Genomic DNA, 25160 nt, shown 5'->3' with positions numbered 1-25160 from the left:
GTTTATTAGCTGACGGACATGAAACAGAACAGGAACAGCGTCTGGACGGGAACACGTAACAACAATTAATGAGGACACAGGAACGCCACCGAGGAACAGACAGATATACAGGGGGTAATCAACAACGTGAAGGAGTCCAGGTGAGTCCAATGAGCGCTGCTGGTTGCAAAAGCTGGGCTAAAATAGTATACAGTATTAGAGATCATACAAACATTTTTGCTGTGACTCTTAAGTGTAATATTTGTTGGTCTGATGTGATTAATAAGGAGCATCCAGACGTTGCACTTCTTCCTATCATTGATAAGCAATACACCTGTTAAGAAACTGACTGTCAGAACTGTCTTTTATTTTTATTGGCCAGTCTGAGATATGGCTTTTTCTTTGCAACTCTGCCTAAAAGGCCAGCATCCCGGAGTCGCCTCTTCACTGTTGACGTTGAGACTGGACAGAGGAACTCTGCCTAAAAGGCCAGCATCCCGGAGTCGCCTCTTCACTGTTGACGTTGAGGCTGAGGTTTTGCGGGTACTATTTAATGAAGCTGCCAGTTGAGGACTTCTGAGGCATCTGTTTCTCAAACTTGACACTCTAATGTACTTGTTCTCTTGCTCAGTTGTGCACCGGGGCCTCCCACTCCTGTTTCTATTCTGGTTAGAGACAGTTTGCTGTTCTGTGAAGAGAGTAGTACACAGTGTTGTACGAGATCTTCAGTTTCTTGGCAATTTCTCACATGGAATCGCCTTTATTTCTCAGAAAAAGAATAGACTGACGAGTTTCAGGAGAAAGTTCTTTGTTTCTGGTCATTTTGAGCGTGTAATCGAACTCACAAATGCTGAGGCTCCCGATATTCAACTAGTGTATGTCACGTTCTGACCTTTATTTCCTTTGTTTTGACATTATTTAGTATGGTCAGGGCGTGAATTGGGTGGGCAGTCTATGTTTGTTTTTCTATGTTTTGGGGTATTTCTATGTTTCGGCCTAGTATGGTTCTCAATCAGAGGCAGGTGTCATTAGTTGTCTCTGATTGAGAATCATACTTAGGTAGCCTGGGTTTCACTGTGGTTTTGTGGGTGATTGTTCCTGTCTCTGTGTTTTGCACCAGATAGGGCTGTTTTGGGTTTTCACGTTTCTTGTTTTTGTTAGTTTGTTAGTTTGTTCATGTGAAGTGATTTATTAAAACATTAATCAAAATAACCACGCTGCGCTTTGGTCCGCCTCTCCGTCAATGGAAGAAATCACCCACCACAACAGGACCAAGCGGCGTGGTAACGGGCAACAGCAACAGCGGCGCAAAGAGGAATGGACATGGGACGATGTATTGGACGGGAAGGGTTGCTACACCTGGGAGGAGATCCTGGCGGGAAAGGATCGCCTTCCATGGGAACAGGTGGAGGCAGCTAGGAGAGAGGAGCCGGTGATATGAGGGAACCCGAGCAAGGAAGCCCGAGAGGCAGCCCCAAAAATTTCTTGGGGGGTGGCACACAGGAAGTGTGGTGAAGCCAGGTAGGAGACCTGCGCCAACTTCGTGTGCTTACCGGGGGGCTGGAGAGACCGGGCAGGCACCGTGTTATGCTGTGAAGCGCACGGTGTCCCCAGTGCGGGTGCATAGCCCGGTGCGGTACATTCCAGCTCCGCGTATCGGCCGGGCTAGAGTGAGCATCGAGCCAAGTGCCATGAAGCCGGCTCTACGCATCTGGTCTCCAGTGCGTCTCCTTGGGCCGGCTTACATGGCACCAGCCTTGCGCACGGTGTCCCCGGTTCGCCTGCATAGCCCAGTGCGGGCTATTCCACCTCGCCGCACTGGCAGGGCGACCGGGACCATTCAACCGGGTAAGGTTGGGCAGGCTCGGTGCTCAAGAGCTCCAGTGCGCCTGCACGGTCCGGTCTATCCGTCACCACCTCCACGCACCAGCCGTCCAGTGGCAGCCCCCCGCACCAGGCTGTCTCTCCGGCTCATCCTTACAGAGGCTCCCGCCTCTCCAGCGCTGCCGAAGCCTTCCTCCTCTCCAGCGCAGCTGGAGTCTCCCGCCTGTTCGGCGCTACCAGAGCTCCCGCCCCTCAGTCCAGAGGCGCCAGAGCTACTCAGTCCAGCGCTGTCAGAGCCTTCCTCTCCAGCGTTGCCGGAGCTTCCCGCCTGCCCAGCGTTGCCGGAGCTTCCCGTCTGCCCAGCGTTGCCAGAGTCTCCCGCCTGTCCGGCGCTGCTGCCGGAGTCTCCCGCCTGTCCGGCGCTGCTGCCGGAGTCTCCCGCCTGTCCGGCGCTGCTGCCGGAGTCTCCCGCCTGTCCGGCGCTGCTGCCGGAGTCTCCCGCCTGTCCGGCGCTGCTGCCGGAGTCTCCCGCCTGTCCGGCGCTGCTGCCGGAGTCTGAGGCGCCAGAGCCCCTCAGCCCAGAGGTGCCAGAGCCCCTCAGCCCAGAGGCGCCAGAGCCCCTCAGCCCAGAGGCGCCAGAGCCCCTGCCCCTCTGTCCCGAGCTGCCCCTCTGTCCCGAGCTTCTGCCCCTCTGTCCAGAGCTTCTGCCCCTCTGTCCAGAGCTTCTGCCTCTCTGTCCAGAGCTTCTGCCCCTCTGTCCAGAGCTTCTGCCCCTCTGTCCCGACCTGCCCCTCTGTCCAGTGGGGTCATTGAGAAGGGTGGCCATGGTTAGAAAGCCATGGAGGCGGACAATAAAGCGGACTAAGACAATGGTGAAGTGGGGTCCGCGTCCCGCGCCAGAGCCGCCACCGCGGACAGACGCCCACCCAGACCCTCCCCTATAGGTTAAGGTTTTGCGGCCGGAGTCCGCACCTTTGGGGGGGGTACTGTCACGTTCTGACCTTTATTTCCTTTGTTTTGTCATTATTTAGTATGGTCAGGGCGTGAATTGGGTGGGCAGTCTATGTTTGTTTTTCTATGTTTTGGGGTATTTCTATGTTTCGGCCTAGTATGGTTCTCAATCAGAGGCAGGTGTCATTAGTTGTCTCTGATTGAGAATCATACTTAGGTAGCCTGGGTTTCACTGTGGTTTTGTGGGTGATTGTTCCTGTCTCTGTGTTTTGCACCAGATAGGGCTGTTTTGGGTTTTCACGTTTCTTGTTTTTGTTAGTTTGTTAGTTTGTTCATGTGAAGTGATTTATTAAAACATTAATCAAAATAACCGCGCTTTGGTCCGCCTCTCCGTCAATGGATGAAATCCCTTACAGTCTAAAGATGGCCAGTTTTATTGCTTCTTTAATCAGAACAACAGTTTTCAGCTGTGCTAACATAATTGCAAAAGGGTTTTCTAATGATTAATTAGCCTTTTAAAATGACAAACTGATATTAGCTAACACAACGTGCCATTGGAACACAGGAGTGATGGTTGCTGATAATGGGCCTCTGTACGCCCATGTAGATATTCCATAAAATATTAGCCATTTCAGCTACAATAGTCATTTACAACATTAAAAATGTCTACACTGTATTTTTGATCAATTTGATGTTATTTTGATATACAAAAAATGTGCTTTTCTTTCAAAAACAAGTAAGTGACCCCAGACTTTTGAACGGTAGTGTATATATACATATATCATGTGGGGCTCAAAACATGATGGGTAGCCACTGCGTATTCATGCATAAAAAACACAAATAATCAAAGAAAAGCATTGTAAGTTTGAATTTTGTAAAGTTAGTGTGGGACAGTTGGAAAAAATATTGTTATTGATCAATAATGGCAAACATCCTGGCAGGGACAACTTAGATGGAAGGTTCTGAGAATGGTAGCTGACTCTATAGTCACTTCTATCTGTCATGTCTTTAATCTGAGTCTAGAGGAAGGTGTTTGTCCTCTGGCCTGGAGGGAAGCCAAAGTCATTCCGCTACCAAAGAATGGTAAAGCAGCCTTTACTGGTTCTAACAGCAGACCAATCAGCTTTCTGCCAGCTCTGAGCAAACTGCTGGGAAAAAACTATTGATAACAGACTTTCAGCATGCTTACAGAGAAGGGCACTCAACATGTACATCGCTGACACAAATGACTGGTGATTGGTTGAAATAAATTGATAATAAGATTGTGGAAGCTGAACAAAACATGTCACCATGTCATTGGATGGAGGTTAAAAGTTGGTGAAAATGCCTTTAGTTGATAATTTTTTTGCAAATTCAATCAGTTTTCAACGGTGATTCAATGTCCCCACATATATTTTTTGGGTTGAAATTACGTGGTAACAACGCCGCCTCAAATAATATTATAACTGACAAGTTGATTGAATATTAATAGAGGTTCTCATTCAAATGAGGCAAAAACAGGATTGTGAAAAGGCACTAGGTTATATGTTGGGCAGGGGAGCTTTGTGTCAGTGAGATGCAATTCACTTTGAAGTCAGTCTACAATTCCTACAGTTCTTGCCTCTTTGGGATGGGACATGCTTTCTCATTTTCTATATGACTATTGCATCAGCAGAATCTTCCATTCTTTTAAAAGTGCTTTACTCTGAAAATGGAATGTCAGACGGCGTCAATCAAACGCAACACAATCTCTCAGGTCTTGAACCAGTATAATGAGTGCAGAAAAAAACTGTATATTCTTAGAACAACCTACAGCCATTGGCTGGCTCGTCATCAGCGTTTTTCACCGACTTCGCATATTTCGATGCCTCTCTCACTACGAGCCAGCGCTAGTCATTAAAAATGCATCCGTCTCAATTAGGCGATAACGCTTTAACTCTTTTCCACGCGAGGTGTTCCCATCCCCAATCCATCACGTTCTATGTGTAACCCGATAACATCGCCTCGCCTTCTCACAGGTGTTGGGTAGGTAGGTGTGTGGGTGCAGACAGAGGCAGCAGTATGCTTTTTGGCAGAGGACCTATAGATGGGAGAAGAGAGGTGTAATTCAGTACTCAGGCTATATAAAGTCATGTTGCTAATGACTCTTTTAAACAAGCCCTTTGTCTCAGCTGGAGTTTGACTGTGACAGAACCTGATATCTTTATTCTCTGCCTGTGCTATCTACTGAGCCCGAGAGGCAGACAGCTTGAGAAGCGATGTGAGGAGGGGTGTGGCAGGGTTTCACATGACAAGAAAACACCACAGCTTCCCAAACAAACCTCCCTTCAAAACAGCAACCTGCACAGAGAGAGACTGAGGCATCATCCTGGGCTTCCATTTCACATCACTGAGCCCAATGAAGACAAAACACCAACCTGCACAGAGAGAGACTGAGGCATCATCCTGGGCTTCCATTTCACATCACTGAGCCCAATGAAGACAAAACACCAACCTGCACAGAGAGAGACTGAGGCATCATCCTGGGCTTCCATTTCACATCACTGAGCCCAATGAAGACAAAACACCAACCTGCACAGAGAGAAGACAAAACACCAACCTGCACAGAGAGAGATCCTGGGCTTCCATTTCACATCACTGACAAAACACCAACCTGCACAGAGAGAGACTGAGGCATCATCCTGGGCTTCCATTTCACATCACTGAGCCCAATGAAGACAAAACACCTTTCAAAATAATGGAAACTTACAGAGGTGATATTTTCATCACAGTTGGTAGTCTACTACTGTGATGTACCTCCTCCTCTGACGGTGTTATTATGAACTCTACCCAGCATTCTCCTTCAGAAGTCCTCCTGACAGTGTCCTAGCTCTCTGTCATTCATTAGGTGAGTGAGAGGGAGAGAAAGAGAGAGAAGAGAGATATAAATTAAGAAACAGAATGGGAGAGAGAGGGGAGGAGAGAGAGAGAGAGACAGAGAGAGGAGAGAGAGAGAGAGATATAAATTAAGAAACAGAATGGGAGAGAGAGAGAGGAGGAGAGAGAGAGAGACAGAGAGAGAGAGAGAGAGAGAGAGAGAGAGAGAGACAGAGAGAGAGAGAGAGAGAGAGAGAGAGAGAGAGAGAGAGAGAGAGAGAGGGGGAGAGAGAGAGAGAGAGAGAGAGAGGAGAGAGAGAGAGAGAGAGAGAGACAGAGAGAGAGAAGAGAGAGAGGGGGAGAGGGAGAGAGAGAGACAGAGAGAGAGAGAGAGGAGAGATGAGAGAGGGGGAGGAGAGAGGAGAAAGAGAGATATGAGATGGAGAGATGAGATGACAGCCCCTCCAGGGTCCGTGTCCTGAGTGATGCGTTGTGTTTTCAGGCAAGGCTACGGTGGCATCGTATTCTCCTTTTATCAGCGTGGCAGCCAATCTGTCAGCCTGCTGCTGTACACTACTGCTAGGTGAGAGGTCGTCAGGCTAGTCCTTAATGAGGTAGTTTACTCTGCTGTACACTCACTGCTAATGAGGAGTTTACTCTGCTGTACACTACTGCTAGGTGAGAGGCGTCAGGCTAGCCCTTAATGAGGTAGTTTACTCTGCTGTACACTACTGCTAGGTGAGAGGTTGTCAGGCTAGCCCTTAATGAGGTAGTTTACTCTGCTGTACACTACTGCTAGGTGAGAGGTTGTCAGGCTAGCCCTTAATGAGGTAGTTTACTCTGCTGTACACTACTGCTAGGTGAGAGGTTGTCAGGCTAGCCCTTAATGAGGTAGTTTACTCTGCTGTACACTACTGCTAGGTGAGAGGTTGTCAGGCTAGCCCTTAATGAGGTAGTTTACTCTGCTGTACAATACTGCTAGGTGAGAGGTTGTCAGGCTAGCCCTTAATGAGGTAGTTTACTCTGCTGTACAATACTGCTAGGTGAGAGGTTGTCAGGCTAGCCCTTAATGAGGTAGTTTACTCTGCTGTACAATACTGCTAGGTGAGAGGTTGTCAGGCTAGCCCTTAATGAGGTAGATTACTCTGCTGTACTATACTGCTAGGTGAGAGGTTGTCAGGCTAGCCCTTAATGAGGTAGTTTACTCTGCTGTACTAAACTGCTAGGTGAGAGGTTGTCAGGCTAGCCCTTAATGAGGTAGATTACTCTGCTGTACTATACTGCTAGGTGAGAGGTTGTCAGGCTAGCCCTTAATGAGGTAGTTTACTCTGCTGTACTATACTGCTAGGTGAGAGGTTGTCAGGCTAGCCCTTAATGAGGTAGTTTACTCTGCTGTACTATACTGCTAGGTGAGAGGTTGTCAGGCTAGCCCTTAATGAGGTAGATTACTCTGCTGTACTCTGCTATACTGCTAGGTGAGAGGTTGTCAGGCTAGCCCTTAATGAGGTAGTTTACTCTGCTGTACAATACTGCTAGGTGAGAGGTTGTCAGGCTAGCCCTTAATGAGGTAGTTTACTCTGCTGTACAATACTGCTAGGTGAGAGGTTGTCAGGCTAGCCCTTAATGAGGTAGATTACTCTGCTGTACTATACTGCTAGGTGAGAGGTTGTCAGGCTAGCCCTTAATGAGGTAGTTTACTCTGCTGTACTATACTGCTAGGTGAGAGGTTGTCAGGCTAGCCCTTAATGAGGTAGTTTACTCTGCTGTACAATACTGCTAGGTGAGAGGTTGTCAGGCTAGCCCTTAATGAGGTAGTTTACTCTGCTGTACAATACTGCTAGGTGAGAGGTTGTCAGGCTAGCAATACCTTAATGAGGTAGATTACTCTGCTGTACTATACTGCTAGGTGAGAGGTTGTCAGGCTAGCCCTTAATGAGGTAGTTTACTCTGCTGTACTATACTGCTAGGTGAGAGGTTGTCAGGCTAGCCCTTAATGAGGTAGATTACTCTGCTGTACAATACTGCTAGGTGAGAGGTTGTCAGGCTAGCCCTTAATGAGGTAGTTTACTCTGCTGTACAATACTGCTAGGTGAGAGGTTGTCAGGCTAGCCCTTAATGAGGTAGATTACTCTGCTGTACAATACTGCTAGGTGAGAGGTTGTCAGGCTAGCCCTTAATGAGGTAGATTACTCTGCTGTACAATACTGCTAGGTGAGAGGTTGTCAGGCTAGCCCTTAATGAGGTAGATTACTCTGCTGTACTATACTCCAAGGCTACACAGGAAGAACGATGGGGACCACTGACAGGGAACGCTCCCTTCACTCTCTCTTCTTACATGGGAGACCACAGGGGACTGCCAATGCTGCTTCTGATCATTGGAAACATAGGCTACTCAGTGTGCACACTTCAACCATCAGAGACAGGTACATCACATATGAGATGGTGGACAGTGTAGAATCACAGACAGGTACATCACATATGAGATGGTAGACAGTGTAGAATCACAGACAGGTACATCACATAGGAGATGGTAGACAGTGTAGAATCACAGACAGGTACATCACATAGGAGATGGTAGACAGTGTAGAGTCACAGACAGGTACATCACATAGGAGATGGTAGACAGTGTAGAATCACAGACAGGTACATCACATATGAGATGGTAGACAGTGTAGAATCATAGACAGGTACATCACATAGGAGATGGTAGACAGGTACACACATAGGAGATGGTAGACAGTGTAGTCACAGACAGGTACATCACATAGGAGATGGTAGACAGTGTAGAATCATAGACAGGTACATCACATAGGAGATGGTAGACAGTGTAGAATCATAGACAGGTACATCACATAGGAGATGGTAGACAGTGTAGAGTCACAGACAGGTACATCACATAGGAGATGGTAGACAGTGTAGAATCATAGACAGGTACATCACATAGGAGATGGTAGACAGTGTAGAGTCACAGACAGGTACATCACATAGGAGATGGTAGACAGTGTAGAATCACAGACAGGTACATCACATAGGAGATGGTAGACAGTGTAGAATCACAGACAGGTACATCACATAGGAGATGGTAGACAGTGTAGAATCACAGACAGGTACATCACATAGGAGATGGTGGACAGTGTAGAATCACAGACAGGTACATCACATAGGAGATGGTAGACAGTGTAGAGTCACAGACAGGTACATCACATAGGAGATGGTAGACAGTGTAGAATCACAGACAGGTACATCACATATGAGATGGTGGACAGTGTAGAATCACAGACAGGTACATCACATATGAGATGGTAGACAGTGTAGAATCACAGACAGGTACATCACATAGGAGATGGTAGACAGTGTAGAATCACAGACAGGTACATCACAAATGAGATGGTAGACAGTGTAGAATCACAGACAGGTAAATCACATATGAGATGGTGGACAGTGTAGTTGTCCTGACAAAGGAAGTGGTTATCAGCAGTGCTTCAACCAATCACAGTGGAAATGACAGTATTTCTATCTGTCAGGTTGTATGGATCATTTCTCTGTAGACCTTCTGACAGAAAGCACACTACTACTACAACACTAGACCCACTACACTCTGCTGCTGATTCCACTGCCTTCTGGATGGATTCACAAAGAACTCCTTCCAAACATTTTAGGGACACTTTCCTGCTTAGAATACATTTATATTTCAGGCAGGATATTTTTGGACGATTTCAAAGTTGACACATCAAAGACCTGATTTCACGAACCACAGTTTATCCATGGGACTTGAAGAAAAGATTCTCTACACGAAGACGAGACATTGGTGTTAATCTCTAATTAGACTCAAAGAGGATTTGGTTGCTTCCTGTCGCTGCTTTGCCAGCCAGAGCCCTGGTTAGTTATTTAGGGGAGGAGAAGGGGAAAGGATTCGGTTTGGTGCGATTGCCAAATCAGTCTGGGAGGGGTCCCTTTGCAGACAGAGCAGAAATATCTGGCAGAATGCTGACAGGCAACAAGAGAGGCTTATAAGGAGGTATCATGCTCACAAAGGCAGAAACAGACTGTTTTCCCCGGGAGTCATTTCAAACATTCACAACAACTGCCGGGAACGGGAATTGTTTAAATGCCAGCTGGAACATGCTAAGCATAGCTTGGTCCCACATCTGCTTGTGCTGTAAAGATACGTCCTATGGTTGTTATTCAGCACAAACAGATCTGGGGCCAGGCTAAAATAGAAGGATATAGCTACCTCCTGTTGGTTGTTACTCAGCACAAACAGATCTGGGACCAGGCTTATATAAAAGGGTACAGCCACCTCCTATGGTTGTCATTCAGCACAAACAGATCTGGGGCCAGGCTAATATAGAAGGATACAGCTACCTCCTATGGTTATTATTCAGCACAAACAGATCTGGGGCCAGGCTTAAATAGAAGCATATTTAATTGGAAAATAAGAATAATTGTTTCTCTTGCTCTACTCACTGTGTCCCTGTACTGACCCCAGGTTGTGTTTCTCTTAGTCATTACCATTGAATGACTACCCCTATAGACGACCATCAGTTTGACAAAGTGCCAGTATATGAACCACCTTCTAGCAGAGAGGGGACTTCTTACAAAAGTCATTCCTCACAGAGTAAACAGGGCCATAAAGCATCTATAGAAGTGGCAATTACTTGCTGATCTGACACCAAGGATGGGTCCCAAATGGCACACCATTCCCTATGTCAAAAGTAGTGCACTAAATAGGGAATAGGGTGCTATTTGGAACAGCGGGTTCCCTCACTAACAGCGCTAGCTGCAGCTAATACTCTATAGCCTCTGACATATCACATTGGCCCAGGAGATTTAGATTAGAGGGTGTTCGATCTAGTCCACTCTGTATGGCCATCTTAGATTTAGAGTAGACGCTGGGCTACATTACATTTCAGGACTCCACGGGCCTAGGTGAAGTAGCGTTAGCGAGATAGCTACCTGGCCCGGGGTCCCTGCCAAAAGCATGTGATTTATGGCTTAGCGCTAGGCTAATACATGGCGCTTTACATACAGTATGTCCTGCTTTAGACCCATAGCGGATGGAGTTGGACTATTTATTGCAGCCTCTTCTCTATCCGATGCTGAGAGCCCTATATTATTCATAGCATCCCCCTTTTCTGCTGTAATGATGCTGCTCAATTATGGAAAATGTGTTTTCTATTCAAATTTACAGCACCTTGTTGTGCGCAAATACAAAATGCATTAATGATATATGGACATAGATATGGGTATTACATAGGATATGTAGGATACGTTTAGAGGCAAAACAAGGAGAAGAGAGGTTTTTTAAATGCAATGAGAGAGGTATGAAATCCCCCTGTAGGCTGGCTGCTCTGAGCTCCATGACTTCGATCTCTCTTCACCCACGGTGGATCAAATGATGACAGTGGGCCTCTGATCTGGAAACATGGCAAACTGAATATCATATAGTTAATTAAATGAATAGCATTCCATATACATACCATCTCAGGGTCAAAAACATTGAATACATTGCTGAATATTTCCCCAACATGAAATATGGCGACATGGAAGGAGACAACCTTCTTCATTGTCAAAGGGCAGAATTTAGACTTCAGTGGAATACATCCGAGACTGATTGCAGATTGAACTATATTGGTTTCTGTAGAGCACTGGTCCTGATTACAATCATGTGAAAGGGAAACTGATATTCCACACGCTGCAATCTGTTTATGCTCTGAAGTGGTCTATTGACAGACCATGTTTGAAGGCCCTTCTATTGGTCTTCATCAGGTCTCCTTGTCTCCTCATTATAATCATAACACCAACAGAAAACAAAACACCATTGTTGCGAGTGCTTCATCAAAAGACAAATGAAGGAAGTCTATTCTGTTTATCTATGTGATTGTTGATGAGAGGATGGCTCATTTTCTATCCAATCTCTGTTTGGAATGGGAAAGGGTCAGCCTGACTCCCACAATAACTAGTATCTATCAGTGGTTGCTACGGCTCCAAATAATGACTGGAATGGAGACAATGGAATGGCAGCAAACCATATGTTTGATGTACAGTACCAGTCAACAGATTGGACACACCTACTCATTCAAGGGTTCTTCTTTATTTTGACTATTTTCTACATTGTTGAATAATAGTGAAGACATCAAAACTATGAAGTAACACAAATGCAATCATGTGTTAAACATATCTAAATATATTTTAGATTTTAGATTCTTCAAAGTAGCCACCCTTTACCTTGATGACAGCTTTGCTCACTCTTGGCATTCTCTCAACCAGCCTTCACCTGGAATGCTTTTCAAACAGTCTTGAAGGAGTTCCCACATATGCTGAGCACTTGTTGGTTGCTTGATTGTGAAGGCTAGTTTATCTGATGCAACACTCTATCACTCTCCTTCTTGGTCAAATAGCCCTTACACAGCCTGGAGGTGTCTCACAAAGACAAGGCGGTTGGAGCCAAAAATCTCAAATTTGGACACATCAGACCAAAGGACAGATTTCCACTGGTCTAATGTCCATTGCTCGTGTTTCTTGGCCCAACTAAGTATCTTCTTCTTATTGGTGTCCTTTAGTAATGGTTTCTTTACAGCAATTCAACCATGAAGACCTATTTAACACCGCCTCCTCTGAACAGTTGATGTTTCTGAGGCTCCTATCTAACTTATCCTCTGCAGCAGAGGATGTAACTCTGGGTCTTCCTTTCCTGTGGCGGTCCTCATGAGAGCACTTGATGGTTTTTGAAACTGCTCTTGAAGAAACTTCAAAGTTTTTGACATTTTCTGGATTGACTTAATGTCTTAACGTAATGATGGACTTTCATTTCTCTTTGCTTATTTGAGCTGTTCTTGCCATAATATGGACCTTGTCTTTTAGCATCTTCTGTATACCAACCCTACCTTGTCAAAACACAACTGATTGGCTCAAATAAGAAGAAAATAAATTCCACAAATTAACTTTAAAAAAAGGTACACCTGTTAATTTAAATGAATTCCAGGTGACTACCTCATGAAGCTGGTTGAGAGAATGGCAAGAGTGTGCAAAGCTGTCATCAAGGCAAAGGGTGGCTACTTTGAAGAATCTAAAATCTAAAATATATTTTGATTTGTTTAACACTTTCTCGGTTAGTACATGATTCCATACGTGTTATTTCATAGTTTCGATGTCTTCACAATTATTCTACAATGTAGAAAATTGAAAAAATAAAGGAAAACCCTTGAATGAGTAGGTGTGTCCAAACTTTTGACTGGTACTGTATTTGATATCATTCCACTCAGGCCGCTCCGGCCATTACCATGAGCCCGTCCTCCCTAATCACGGAGCTCCCAGCCTCCTGTGGTAGCTATGTATGATCATAATTCAGAAAACCTGGAAAAGCACCAAACGCCTGTTACATAACTCTGACAGGCCCCCCAAAATGTTTTACATATCACTAATGGGCCCACCATAACCTGTTACATATCCCTGACGGGCCCACCATAACCTGTTACATATCACTGGCGGGCCCACCATAACCTGTTACATATCCCTGAAGGGCCCACCATAACCTGTTACATATCCCTGACGGGCCCACCATAACCTGTTACATATCACTGGCGGGCCCACCATAACCTGTTACATATCCCTGAAGGTCCCACCATAACCTGTTACATATCCCTGAAGGTCCCACCATAACCTGTTACATATCCCTGAAGGGCCCACCATAACCTGTTACATATCCCTGAAGGTCCCACCATAACCTGTTACATATCCCTGAAGGGCCCACCATAACCTGTTACATATCCCTGAAGGTCCCACCATAACCTGTTACATATCCCTGAAGGGCCCACCATAACCTGTTACATATCCCTGAAGGTCCCACCATAACCTGTTACATATCCCTGAAGGGCCCACCATAACCTGTTACATATCCCTGAAGGGCCCACCATAACCTGTTACATATCCCTGAAGGTCCCACCATAACCTGTTACATATCCCTGAAGGTCCCACCATAACCTGTTACATATCCCTGAAGGGCCCACCATAACCTGTTACATATCCCTGAAGGGCCCACCATAACCTGTTACATATCCCTGAAGGTCCCACCATAACCTGTTACATATCCCTGAAGGTCCCACCATAACCTGTTACATATCCCTGAAGGTCCCACCATAACCTGTTACATATCCCTGAAGGTCCCACCATAACCTGTTACATATCCCTGAAGGTCCCACCATAACCTGTTACATATCCCTGAAGGGCCCACCATAACCTGTTACATATCCCTGAAGGGCCCACCATAACCTGTTACATATCCCTGAAGGTCCCACCATAACCTGTTACATATCCCTGAAGGTCCCACCATAACCTGTTACATATCCCTGAAGGTCCCACCATAACCTGTTACATATCCCTGAAGGTCCCACCATAACCTGTTACATATCCCTGAAGGGCCCACCATAACCTGTTACATATCCCTGAAGGTCCCACCATAACCGGGTTTCAAGTATATTATCTGTTTAATACAGTCAGCACCTGAAACCTGTATTTGGCTATAGGTTTCCTCTGACTGCACTCATCTCTCCCTCCCTCCCTCCCTCCCTCCCTCCCTCTGAAGAAGAATAGGCTATTCTCTGTGCTTCATCTGAGGCCAAATCAGCCTCCAGCAGTAAGAGCATCACCTCTGTCTACCAGTAACATTGTTTACACATAATGGCCACATTGATTTCTACTTTGCTCCATTCCTGTAATTTGTTTAAGGGGAGAATGTAGAGGGGAAACACGCTGATAATGGAGGTAGAAGAGAGAGAGAAAAGGCCACAGATACATGTCCACACACGTACTGTACATGAAGACACACACATACACACAAAGGCGCACACAGAAAAAAACACACACACACACACACACTCATCAGTAATCTGTGGGCTCCCTGTTCAACTCATCTGCTGATTTCACCACGGTAACAACATCGCTCTCGCTCTCTATTTCTCTCTACCTCCGTCGGAGGAAAGGAGAGAGAGATGAGCAGCAGGCAACGGGTCTCTACCTCAGAGAGATGAACAAGTGATTGTCCTCAACAACAGAACCATATTAATCAGGTCTCTGCCTGAGAGGAACAAGTGATTGTCCTCAACAACAGAACTATAAGGACTGCTACAGGTCCACTCCACAGGTACTGCTCTATAAGGACTGCTACAGGTCCACTCCACAGGTACTGCTCTATAAGGACTGCTACAGGTCCACTCCACAGGTACTGCTCTATAAGGACTGCTAAAGGTCCACTCCACAGGTACTGCTCTATAAGGACTGCTACAGGTCCACTCCACAGGTACTGCTCTATAAGGACTGCTACAGGTCCACTCCACAGGTACTGGTCTGTAAGGACTGCTACAGGTCCACTCCACAGGTACTGCTCTATAAGGACTGCTACAGGTCCACTCCACAGGTACTGCTCTATAAGGACTGCTACAGGTCCACTCCACAGGTACTGGTCTGCAAGGACTGCTACAGGTCCACTCCACAGGTACTGCTCTATAAGGACTGCTACAGGTCCACTCCACAGGTACTGCTCTATAAGGACTGCTACAGGTCCACTCCACAGGTACTGCTCTATAAGGACTGCTACAGGTCCACTCCACAGGTACTGCTCTATGAAAGGACTGCTACAGGTCCACTCCACAGGTACTGCTCTATAAGGACTGCTACAGGTCCACTCCACAGGTACTGCTCTATAAGGACTGCTAAAGGTCCACTCCACAGGTACTGCTCTATAAGGACTGCTACAGGTCCACTCCACAGGTACTGCTCTATAAGGACTGCTAAAGGTCCACTCCACAGGTACTGCTCTATAAGGACTGCTACAGGTCCACTCCACAGGTACTGCTCTATAAGGACTGCTACAGGTCCACTCCACATGTACTGCTCTATAAGGACTGCTACAGGTCCACTCCACAGGTACTGGTCTATAAGGACTGCTACAGGTCCACTCCACAGGTACTGCTCTATAAGGACTGCTACAGGTCCACTCCACAGGTACTGGTCTGTAAGGACTGCTACAGGTCCACTCCACAGGTACTGCTCTATAAGGACTGCTACAGGTCCACTCCACAGGTACTGCTCTATAAGGACTGCTACAGGTCCACTCCACAGGTACTGCTCTATAAGGACTGCTACAGGTCCACTCCACAGGTACTGCTCTATAAGGACTGCTACAGGTCCACTCCACAGGTACTGCTCTATAAGGACTGCTACAGGTCCACTCCACAGGTACTGCTCTATAAGGACTGCTACAGGTCCACTCCACAGGTACTGCTCTATAAGGACTGCTACAGGTCCACTCCACAGGTACTGCTCTATAAGGACTGCTACAGGTCCACTCCACAGGTACTGCTCTATAAGGACTGCTACAGGTCCACTCCACAGGTACTGCTCTATAAGGACTGCTACAGGTCCACTCCACAGGTACTGCTCTATAAGGACTGCTACAGGTCCACTCCACAGGTACTGCTCTATAAGGACTGCTACAGGTCCACTCCACAGGTACTGCTCTATGAAAGGACTGCTACAGGTCCACTCCACAGGTACTGCTCCAGGTCCACTCCACAGGTACTGCTCTATAAGGACTGCTACAGGTCCACTCCACAGGTACTGCTCTATAAGGACTGCTACAGGTCCACTCCACAGGTACTGCTCTATAAGGACTGCTAACTGCAGGTCCACTCCACAGGTACTGCTCTATAAGGACTGCTACAGGTCCACTCCACAGGTACTGCTCTATAAGGACTGCTACAGGTCCACTCCACAGGTACTGCTCTATAAGGACTGCTAAAGGTCCACTCCACAGGTACTGCTCTATAAGGACTGCTACAGGTCCACTCCACAGGTACTGCTCTATAAGGACTGCTACAGGTCCACTCCACAGGTACTGCTCTATAAGGACTGCTACAGGTCCACTCCACAGGTACTGCTCTATGAAAGGACTGCTAAAGGTCCACTCCACAGGTACTGCTCTATAAGGACTGCTACAGGTCCACTCGAGAGGTACTGACGCACCTTTCACATTGATTGGCAGGTCTTCATAGATGAGTGGCTGCAACCTGTAAATAAAGTCAAATGAAGGAATGCTGCCCTCTGGTGGCATCATGAAAGTAATACAACAAATAAACCTCAAATAAACCTCAAGATTTAGCGACGCTCACATGATACTTACAATCCTGGAGCATTCATGTGTATTCTATTTAATGAGTTTACAGCATGATCCTCGTATACATAACAAGGGAAAACAAATCCTATAATAAAATAAAACAGCAGCACATCAATATTCTTTAACCCTGATTTCTTGTTACCATTCTGTTAAAACATTCTGCCATCGTCAGTGCAAAAATCTGGACAAGCCTAAATACCGGGGCATTGTCGAAGCGATATGGCTTTAGCTTGCGCATCTAGAAGACAGAATTCACTATGAACGATACGAAGCTAATTAACGGTGTGGTATAGTACAGTGTAAGAAAGAATAGCATTCAAAGCTAGCAATCTCTGCAGAGTTGGTTATAGCGATATCCATATGAGCCAAGTGTGTGTGTGTGTGTGTGTGTGTGTGTGTGTGTGTGTGTACGAATCTGAAGAGATAAATAAACAGAAAAGGAAAGAAAACTACATATCTATTTTCACAGCAGCACCAATACAGAACAATTCAAAGGATTCTCCAACGAACCAATCAAACATTAACACACATTACTTCTAATCTAGTGTCGCCTTGAAATGGCAAACGTGTGGAAACTAAATATCCAAACAGCTGGGTGAGTCAAACGGAGGAAGAAGCTGTGTAGTTGGTGTCTGAGCTACATACAATCTTACTCTGATCATTCCTTTACAGTTCACTCATTACAAACGTCATACAGTGTAGTGTTGATTACAGTCCGTCATTGTCTTATACATTTCGTTCTAGAATATGTTGGGAAGATTGTACAATATGATTCATCATAAGGCATATTGAAAAACATCTATTCCTCTTTTGTACCCGTTCAATTCCTTCAGTACCTGTTCAATAAATACATCAGAAAGGATTTCTTGGATGTCTTACAGTAGAGTAACGTTTGTAGATTCTACAGCTAGCCAGGTCATTCTGTATGGTGACACGGTGCTCTGTTTTGTTGTGGGAAGACATACAGACAGTAAGAGGTTCAGGAAAGATTGGATGTCCTTAAGGAGATGTAGGAAGTTGATGTGAGAGTTGTTTCTGTCAAACCTCCCACAGTCCACCCAGACATGTCCTGGGTCTCTATATCCCCAATCCCACGATGCACAGGGCCAGCAGTAGCATGGCGGCCAGACTGAGAGTGGGTCTCAGGAAAGACGCCTTACCTGGATGAGGGGAGGGGACACGGTAAGAGGCATGCTGGGTAAGACACTGTCTGGACAACAAACACACTCAAAAGTATATTCCTCCTCAGATCTTTTCCTCTGATGCTCTCCTCCTTTCCCTCTGACGTTTTGAGAAGAAGGTGAGGAGAGAGGAATCAAATAATCAAGGAATCGAGGAAAATACTTTTGAGATTCACCCACAAATTGACATGGCCCTTCAATTCCCCAACCAGATACTAACCAGTAGACCCATCTGTCCCTTACTTACCCTGAAGCCTGATCTTCCTGATGGGGCCGTCTCCACCCTCATAGCGACCTCTGACCTCCAGCTCGTAGTCCCCTACCTGGGGCATGGGGAAGTCAATGAAGTGCCAGCCCGTCATGTAGATCGGCCCTGTGATGTAGCCAGTCTTCCTGAACATCACCTGGAGAGGAGAGGAGAGGAGAGGAGAGGATTTCTTGTCTTCTGAGGACACTTATTTCCACAGGCTCAAACTGGATCACACCAGTTGCTGCAAGATTCAAATGAAACAAAGTAAAATGCCTTTAAATACCTTATAATATAGTGGGAAGGACTCATTGCCAAACCAGTCGTAGGAGATGTGGTGCCACCACACGTACAGCCACTTGCCAGAGTAGCTGATGTAACGCCACATTTCAGGAGCCACACTTGGAGCTGCAAAGAATAGAATATTAATCTCAATGGGATCACCTACAATAGACATGTACTATATATGGAATTCCAGTGTGGTTTTGGCATCTGGTCTTACGTGCTCTCTTGGTGAACATCTCGCAGTGTTCGCTGGGAGGGCCGACACCGGCTCCGTTGTAGGCTCTGACCTCGATGAGGTAGTGAGAGTCTGGCAGCATGTTCTCCAGCCTGGTCTGGTTCATGGAGGCGGGCACAAAGATACGATTGGCCCCCGGCTCTGTATCGTCATACTTCCTCCAGTACTTCACCTGGTCAGAAAGCCGGGATTGGTCAGAGCAGGTGTCAATCAATTTGAACCAAAACTGGTGATCCAATCAAAATGTTCACCAGTTCCTCACACAGAGACCTATTCTTCTTTCACGTCAGGCTGGCAAGGAAGCCACAGTTGAACACAAGGTATTTTATTTGTTAGAGTCTCATGAGAAGGGCCATCCCACTGGGCAAAAACCAGTTGAATCAATATCGTTTCCATTTGCAAAAAATCATCAAGGGAATTTCGTATTTTTCTCTCACCCAACTTTAAACATAAATCCAATGCCATGATACTTTTGTTGTTGTTGATTTCACATTAAATTCCCGTTAGTTGACAACTCAGCCAAATGTAAATCAAAACGAGATGTTGAACTGACGTCTGTGCCCAGTGAGATGTGTTTTTCCTGATCACTTAACCAGACCATCATTCGTAATCTGAGCAGGAAAATGTGTCCTTCCCCATAAATCATGGACATCACTAGACATCCAGGAGATGTAAAGAGCAACAGACCTGGTATCCATCTATGTACTGCTGAAGGCCGGTACCAGTGTCCATGACTGGTATCCACCAGACCAGAGCTTCATGGGACGAGACAGGCCTGGAGTATACATCTGTAGGAGACTCAGAGGGGACTAGTGGGGGGAGGGAGGGAGAGAGAGAGAGAGAGAGAGAGAGAGAGAGAGAGAGAGAGAGAGAGAGAGAGAGAGAGGAAGAGAGAGAGAGAGAGGAAGAGAGAGAAAAGAGAGAGAGAGAGAGAGAAAAGAGAGAGAGAGAGAGAGAGAGAAAGAGAGAGAGAGAGAGAGAAAAGAGAGAGAGAGAGAGAGAGAGAAAAAAGAGAGAGAGAGAGAGAGAAAAGAGAGAGAGAGAGAGAGAAAAGAAGAGAGAGAGAGAGAGAGAAAAGAGAGAGAGAGAGAGAGAGAAAGAGAGAGAGAGAGAGAGAGAGAGAGAGAGAGAGAGAGAGAGAGAGAGAGAGAGAGAGAGAGAGAGAGAGGGAGATTGGGGTAGATCAGATTGAGAGAAACTTGTAAAGGCTGCCTATTGTCATGTCTTTACTATCATTAAATGAAGACTTTTAGTTTTTATCAAAGATTCTCTGTAATTAGTATAACGCGATTAACTAATTAATCATGTGACTGTAATTAACTAGGAAGAAAATATTCAGATTACAAAGTTATAATTTTTCTAATATAACTTTTTGAATATTTTCATATCTGATCAATAGTCTTCTGATTAATGAATTATTTATTTTACCTCACGTTAGTCTCATTCCAAACGTCGTAAATTGTTGGTTATCTGCACGAACCCAGTCTTTACTATGAGTCATCCATACATCAATTGTCTTAAATAATTTATTTATTAACTAACTAAACAATCACAGAAATGCACACACAAATAAACAAAGTAAATATGGTTACAAGAAATGATAGGAGAATGAGCCCTAGTGGGCTAAACCGGCACGGCGGCTTGTTAGACAAAAGGGGAAGTGGGGGTCGACTGAGATAAGACAACACACAGTTGATAATTGTAACAATTGAAATGCTAATCCTTTGCACATGAACGCTCACTCATTCGGGAATAATTGCAATCAATATATATATTTACGCTCAGTGTGTCGTCAGGATCTCTGCTGAAAAGTTTGTTTCTTTTGTAGAATTGTCCGTCTCTCTCTCTGTCATGGTTAGGATGGATAGTTCAGAGTGACATTCATTCATGTCGTTATGGATAGATGTTTCGGCAGTTGTCGTTCTTCGCATTCAATGATACCGAAGTCCTAGCTGCAGACTAGTAATTAATATCAAAGACTTGTTCTTATTCTGTCGGTATCGATAGTCTAAGAGTTTAACCACGTGGGATGGTTAAAAGATTCAGCAGGCTGGTCTCAAACCTTGGCCCTCTAGTTATCGAGGTAAGCTGGTCTGCAACCTTTGTCCTCTCGTAATGGAGAGAAACATGGTCTGTTGAGTTGGGGTTTTATTCGGGAGTTGCAGAAAAGGGCCTGTTCCAGGATGCCTGACCCTAACTGGGCTCATGGGCGGTCCTCCGATTTAGTTCAACTCAAAAGGGAATTGGAGTTTCCTTCATTAAACAGTCCAAAATCACATTACACAATTTTACAAATAGTATCATCCTCACTAATTCATCTTATACAACAATTAGATGTAAGCCTCATATCTGAGGCTATTATATAAACAGCGTTATGGTAATGTGGCCGCACCGTCTCCCATGAGCTTCACCAAATTGTACAAACCAGACCAGTTTGTAGCTGGATTCTTCACCAATATTTTATACCTTCTCTGGAACATAAATGTTGTTCGGACCTCAAGTTCTGTGAGGTGGAAGAAATTAATTTGTTCTCTATGAAATCTCTATGAAAACACTGTCTCTATACTGTGGCCATGAGGAGATAATCTCCTCCAGGAATTTACGACCTCTCTGACCACTGCAGTCTAGTTGTAGGAGACAGAGAGAGGGGGATGGTACTCGCTGTACCCAAAGAGGACAACGTCATGACACTATCATGTAGAAGAGGTTAAAGAACATGTTTACCATGGCTAGGGTTAGGGCTAGGGTTAGGGTTAGGGCTGAGGGTTAGGGCTAGGGTTAGGGTTAGGGTTAGGGCTAGGGTTAGGGTTAGGGCTGAGGCTAGGATTAGTGCTGAGGCTATGGTTAGGGTTAGGTTTGAGGCTAGGGTTGAGGCTAGGGTTGGGTTAGGGTTGAGGTTAGGCTTAGGTTTAAAGGTTATGTTTAGGGTTAGGGTTGAGGTTAGGGTTAGGGTTGAGGTTAGGGTTGAGGTTAGGGTCGTGGTTGAGGTTAGGGTTGAGGGTTAGGGTTGAGGTTAGGGTTGTGGTTGAGGTTAGGGTTTAGGTTAGGGTTAGGGTTGTGGTTGAGGTTAGGGTTTGACCCTCACCATCTCGTGGGGATGTGGTCACACGGTTAGTATGACCCTCACCATCTCGTGGGGTTAGGGGTTAGTATGACCCTCACCATCTCGTGGGGTTAGTATGACCCTCACCCTCTCGTGGGGTTAGGGGCTAGGGGTTAGTATGACCCTCACCATCTCATGGGGTTAGGGGTTAGTATGACCCTCACCATCTCGTGGGGTTAGGGGTTAGTATGACCCTCACCATCTCGTGGGGTTAGGGGTTAGTATGACCCTCACCATCTCGTGGGGTTAGGGGTTAGTATGACCCTCACCATCTCGTGGGGTTAGGGGTTAGTATGACCCTCACCATCTCGTGGGGTTAGGGGTTAGTATGACCCTCACCATCTCATGGGGTTAGGGGTTAGGGTTACTATGGGGTATGACCCTCACCATCTCGTGGGGTTAGGGGGTTATCTCGTGGGGTTGGGGGGTTAGTACGACCCTCACCATCTCGGGGTTAGGGGTTAGTATGACCCTCACCATCTCGTGGGGTTTGGGGGTTAGTATGACCCTCACCATCTAGGGTTAGGGGTTAGTATGACCCCACCATCTCCATCTCGTGGGGTTGGGGTTAGGGGTTACTATGACCCTCACCATCTCGTGGGGTTAGGGGTTAGGGGTTAGTACGACCCTCACCATCTCGTGGGGTTAGGGGTTAGGGGTTAGTATGACCCTCACCATCTCGTGGGGTTAGGGGTTAGGGGTTAGTACGACCCTCACCATCTCGTGGGGTTAGGGGTTAGTACGACCCTCACCATCTCACTGGGTTAGGGGTTAGTACGACCCTCACCATCTCGTGGGGTTAGGGGTTATGGGTTAGTACGACCCTCACCATCTCATGGGGTTAGGGGTTAGTATGACCCTCACCATCTCGTGAGGTTAGGGGTTAGTATGACCCCACCATCTCATGGGGTTAGGGGTTAGGGGTTACTATGACCCTCACCATCTCGTGGGGTTAGGGGTTAGGGGTTAGTATGACCCTCACCATCTCGTGGGGTTAGGGGTTAGGGGTTACTATGACCCTCACCATCTCGTTGGGGTTAGGGGTTACTATGACCCTCACCATCTCGTGGGGTTAGGGGTTAGGGGTTAGTACGACCCTCACCATCTCGTGGGGTTATCTCGTGGGGTTAGGGGGGGTTAGTATGACCCTCACCATCTCGTGGGGTTAGGGGTTAGGGGTTAGTATGACCCTCACCATCTCGTGGGGGGGTTCACCATCTCGTGGGGTTAGGGGTTATGACCCTCACCATCTGGGGTTGGGGTTAGTATGGGTTAGGGGTTAGTATGACCCTCACCATCTCGTGGGGTTAGGGGTTAGTATGACCCTCACCATCTCGTGGGGTTAGGGGTTAGGGGTTAGTATGACCCTCACCATCTCGTGGGGTTAGGGGTTAGGGGTTAGTATGACCCTCACCATCTCGTGGGGTTAGGGGGGACCCTCACCATCTCGTGGGGTTAGGGGTTAGGGGTTAGTACGACCCTCACCATCTCGTGGGGTTAGGGGTTATGGGTTAGTACGACCCTCACCATCTCATGGGGTTAGTGGTTAGTATGACCCTCACCATCTCGTGGGGTTAGGGGTTAGTATGACCCCACCATCTCATGGGGTTAGGGGTTACTATGACCCTCACCATCTCGTGGGGTTAGGGGTTAGGGGTTAGTACGACCCTCACCATCTCGTGGGGTTAGGGGTTAGTATGACCCTCACCATCTCGTGGGGTTAGGGGTTAGGGGTTAGTACGACCCTCACCATCTCGTGGGGTTAGGGGTTAGGGGTTAGTATGACCCTCACCATCTCGTGGGGTTAGGGGTTAGGACCCTCACCACAGGTTAGGGGTTAGGGGTTAGTATGACCCTCACCATCTCGTGGGGTTCACCATCTCGTGGGGTTAGGGGTTAGTATGACCCTCACCATCTCGTGGGGTTAGGGGTTAGGGGTTAGTACGACCCTCACCATCTCGTGGGGTTAGGGGTTAGTACGACCCTCACCATCTCGTGGGGTTAGGGGTTAGGGGTTAGTATGACCCTCACCATCTCGTGGGGTTAGGGGTTAGGGGTTAGTATGACCCTCACCATCTCGTGGGGTTAGGGGTTAGTATGACCCTCACCATCTCGTGGGGTTAGGGGTTAGGGGTTAGTACGACCCTCACCATCTCGTGGGGTTAGGGGTTAGGGGTTAGTACGACCCTCACCATCTCGTGGGTAGTAGATAGTGGTCGACAGGCTGTAGGGTCCATCTCCTTTGGAGTTAAACGTCTTCACCTTCACCTGGAACTCCCTGACCTGGAAGTCGTTCGACTTGACCCTGAAAGAGGCGTCTCGATGGACGTAGCGTCGTGTCTCTGGGTCTGATATGGTCTCATACCACCAGTCAACATCATCATGAGGCTTGAAGGCCACAACGTAGCCAAACTTCTTACCGTAGAAGTACTGCGGCTGTACGGGCTATGGATGGAAGATGACAGAGGAAGATCACATCCTGGTTATTTACCTAATCATCAAGACCCACAACATTACAAACTGACCAACATTTTGATTAAAAGCTGCTCAAAGAAAAACCACATTAGTAACTTTAAATAGATACCATAGATTTTGTATGAAACATTATGGCAAAATACAGGTGGGTGTATTTAGACAAAAAAAAAGCACATTGCACATCAGAACAGAAACTAAAACAAGAGTTGTACTAAAACAAATCAAATAATATAGATGAATTGGATCAGGTGCGGACCGTGTAGTTCTGCACAACCAGCACTGAAGAACGCTGGGTCAGAACATGGTTAGAAGGGTTGAAATGTGTCAGAGGGAAGAGAGAAACTCAGACACTTACTGTCCATGTGATGATCAACTCTCCATCTTTACCCCCGTAGCCTCCAACGTTGGTCGGGGCCACCACAGGCACTGAGAGACACAGTGGAGTGTGTTTCCAACAGGTGTTATTAGACACTCACACAGAAACACACACATTTCTTTGCAACAACAACATGTTAGTGCCCCAGGCTGGTCCCTACCTAAAACAACAACATGTTAGTGCCCCAGACTGGTCCCTACCTGCAACAACAACATGTTAGTGCCCCAGGCTGGTCCCTACCTGCAACAACAACATGTTAGTGCCCCAGGCTGGTCCCTACCTCCAACAACAACATGTTAGTGCCCCAGACTGGTCCCTACCTGCAACAACAACATGTTAGTGCCCCAGGCTGGTCCACCTGCAACAACACTTCCTGCAACAACAACATGTTAGTGCCCCAGGCTGGTCCCTACCTGCAACAACAACATGTTAGTGCCCCAGGCTGGTCCCTACCTGCAACAACAACATGTTAGTGCCCCAGGCTGGTCCCTACCTG

At 46.6% G+C, this 25160-nt stretch overlaps 1 protein-coding gene and 1 long non-coding RNA gene across 2 annotated transcripts in view; both read right to left on the bottom strand.

Moving 5' to 3' along the window:
- Positions 1-2265: 2265 nt before the first annotated feature.
- On the bottom strand, positions 2266-5710 carry LOC135572853 (uncharacterized). The gene is made up of 3 exons (XR_010464509.1): positions 5387-5710; positions 5074-5304; positions 2266-4813 (listed from the first exon to the last, which is right to left on the bottom strand). It is a non-coding gene; the product is annotated as an uncharacterized LOC135572853 (long non-coding RNA).
- An 11065-nt stretch (positions 5711-16775) lies between these two features.
- The window catches only part of cntn1b (contactin 1b), a 41498-nt gene continuing 33113 nt past the window's right edge, over positions 16776-25160 (bottom strand). Inside the window, exons 17-23 of the mRNA XM_065022090.1 lie at positions 24644-24714; positions 24006-24258; positions 19398-19519; positions 18693-18882; positions 18477-18598; positions 18191-18347; positions 16776-17922 (exon numbers count right to left, since the gene is read on the bottom strand). Coding sequence (XP_064878162.1) covers positions 17840-17922; positions 18191-18347; positions 18477-18598; positions 18693-18882; positions 19398-19519; positions 24006-24258; positions 24644-24714 — 998 coding nt within the window. The 3' untranslated portion in view covers positions 16776-17839. The remainder of the gene's footprint in view (positions 17923-18190; positions 18348-18476; positions 18599-18692; positions 18883-19397; positions 19520-24005; positions 24259-24643; positions 24715-25160) is intronic.

The sequence above is a fragment of the Oncorhynchus nerka genome, linkage group LG8 (genome assembly GCF_034236695.1).
Source record: "Oncorhynchus nerka isolate Pitt River linkage group LG8, Oner_Uvic_2.0, whole genome shotgun sequence".
NCBI lineage: Eukaryota > Metazoa > Chordata > Actinopteri > Salmoniformes > Salmonidae > Oncorhynchus > Oncorhynchus nerka.
The sequence above is the reverse complement of the archived record's forward strand: the minus strand, read 5'-3'. Positions and strand labels throughout refer to the sequence as shown.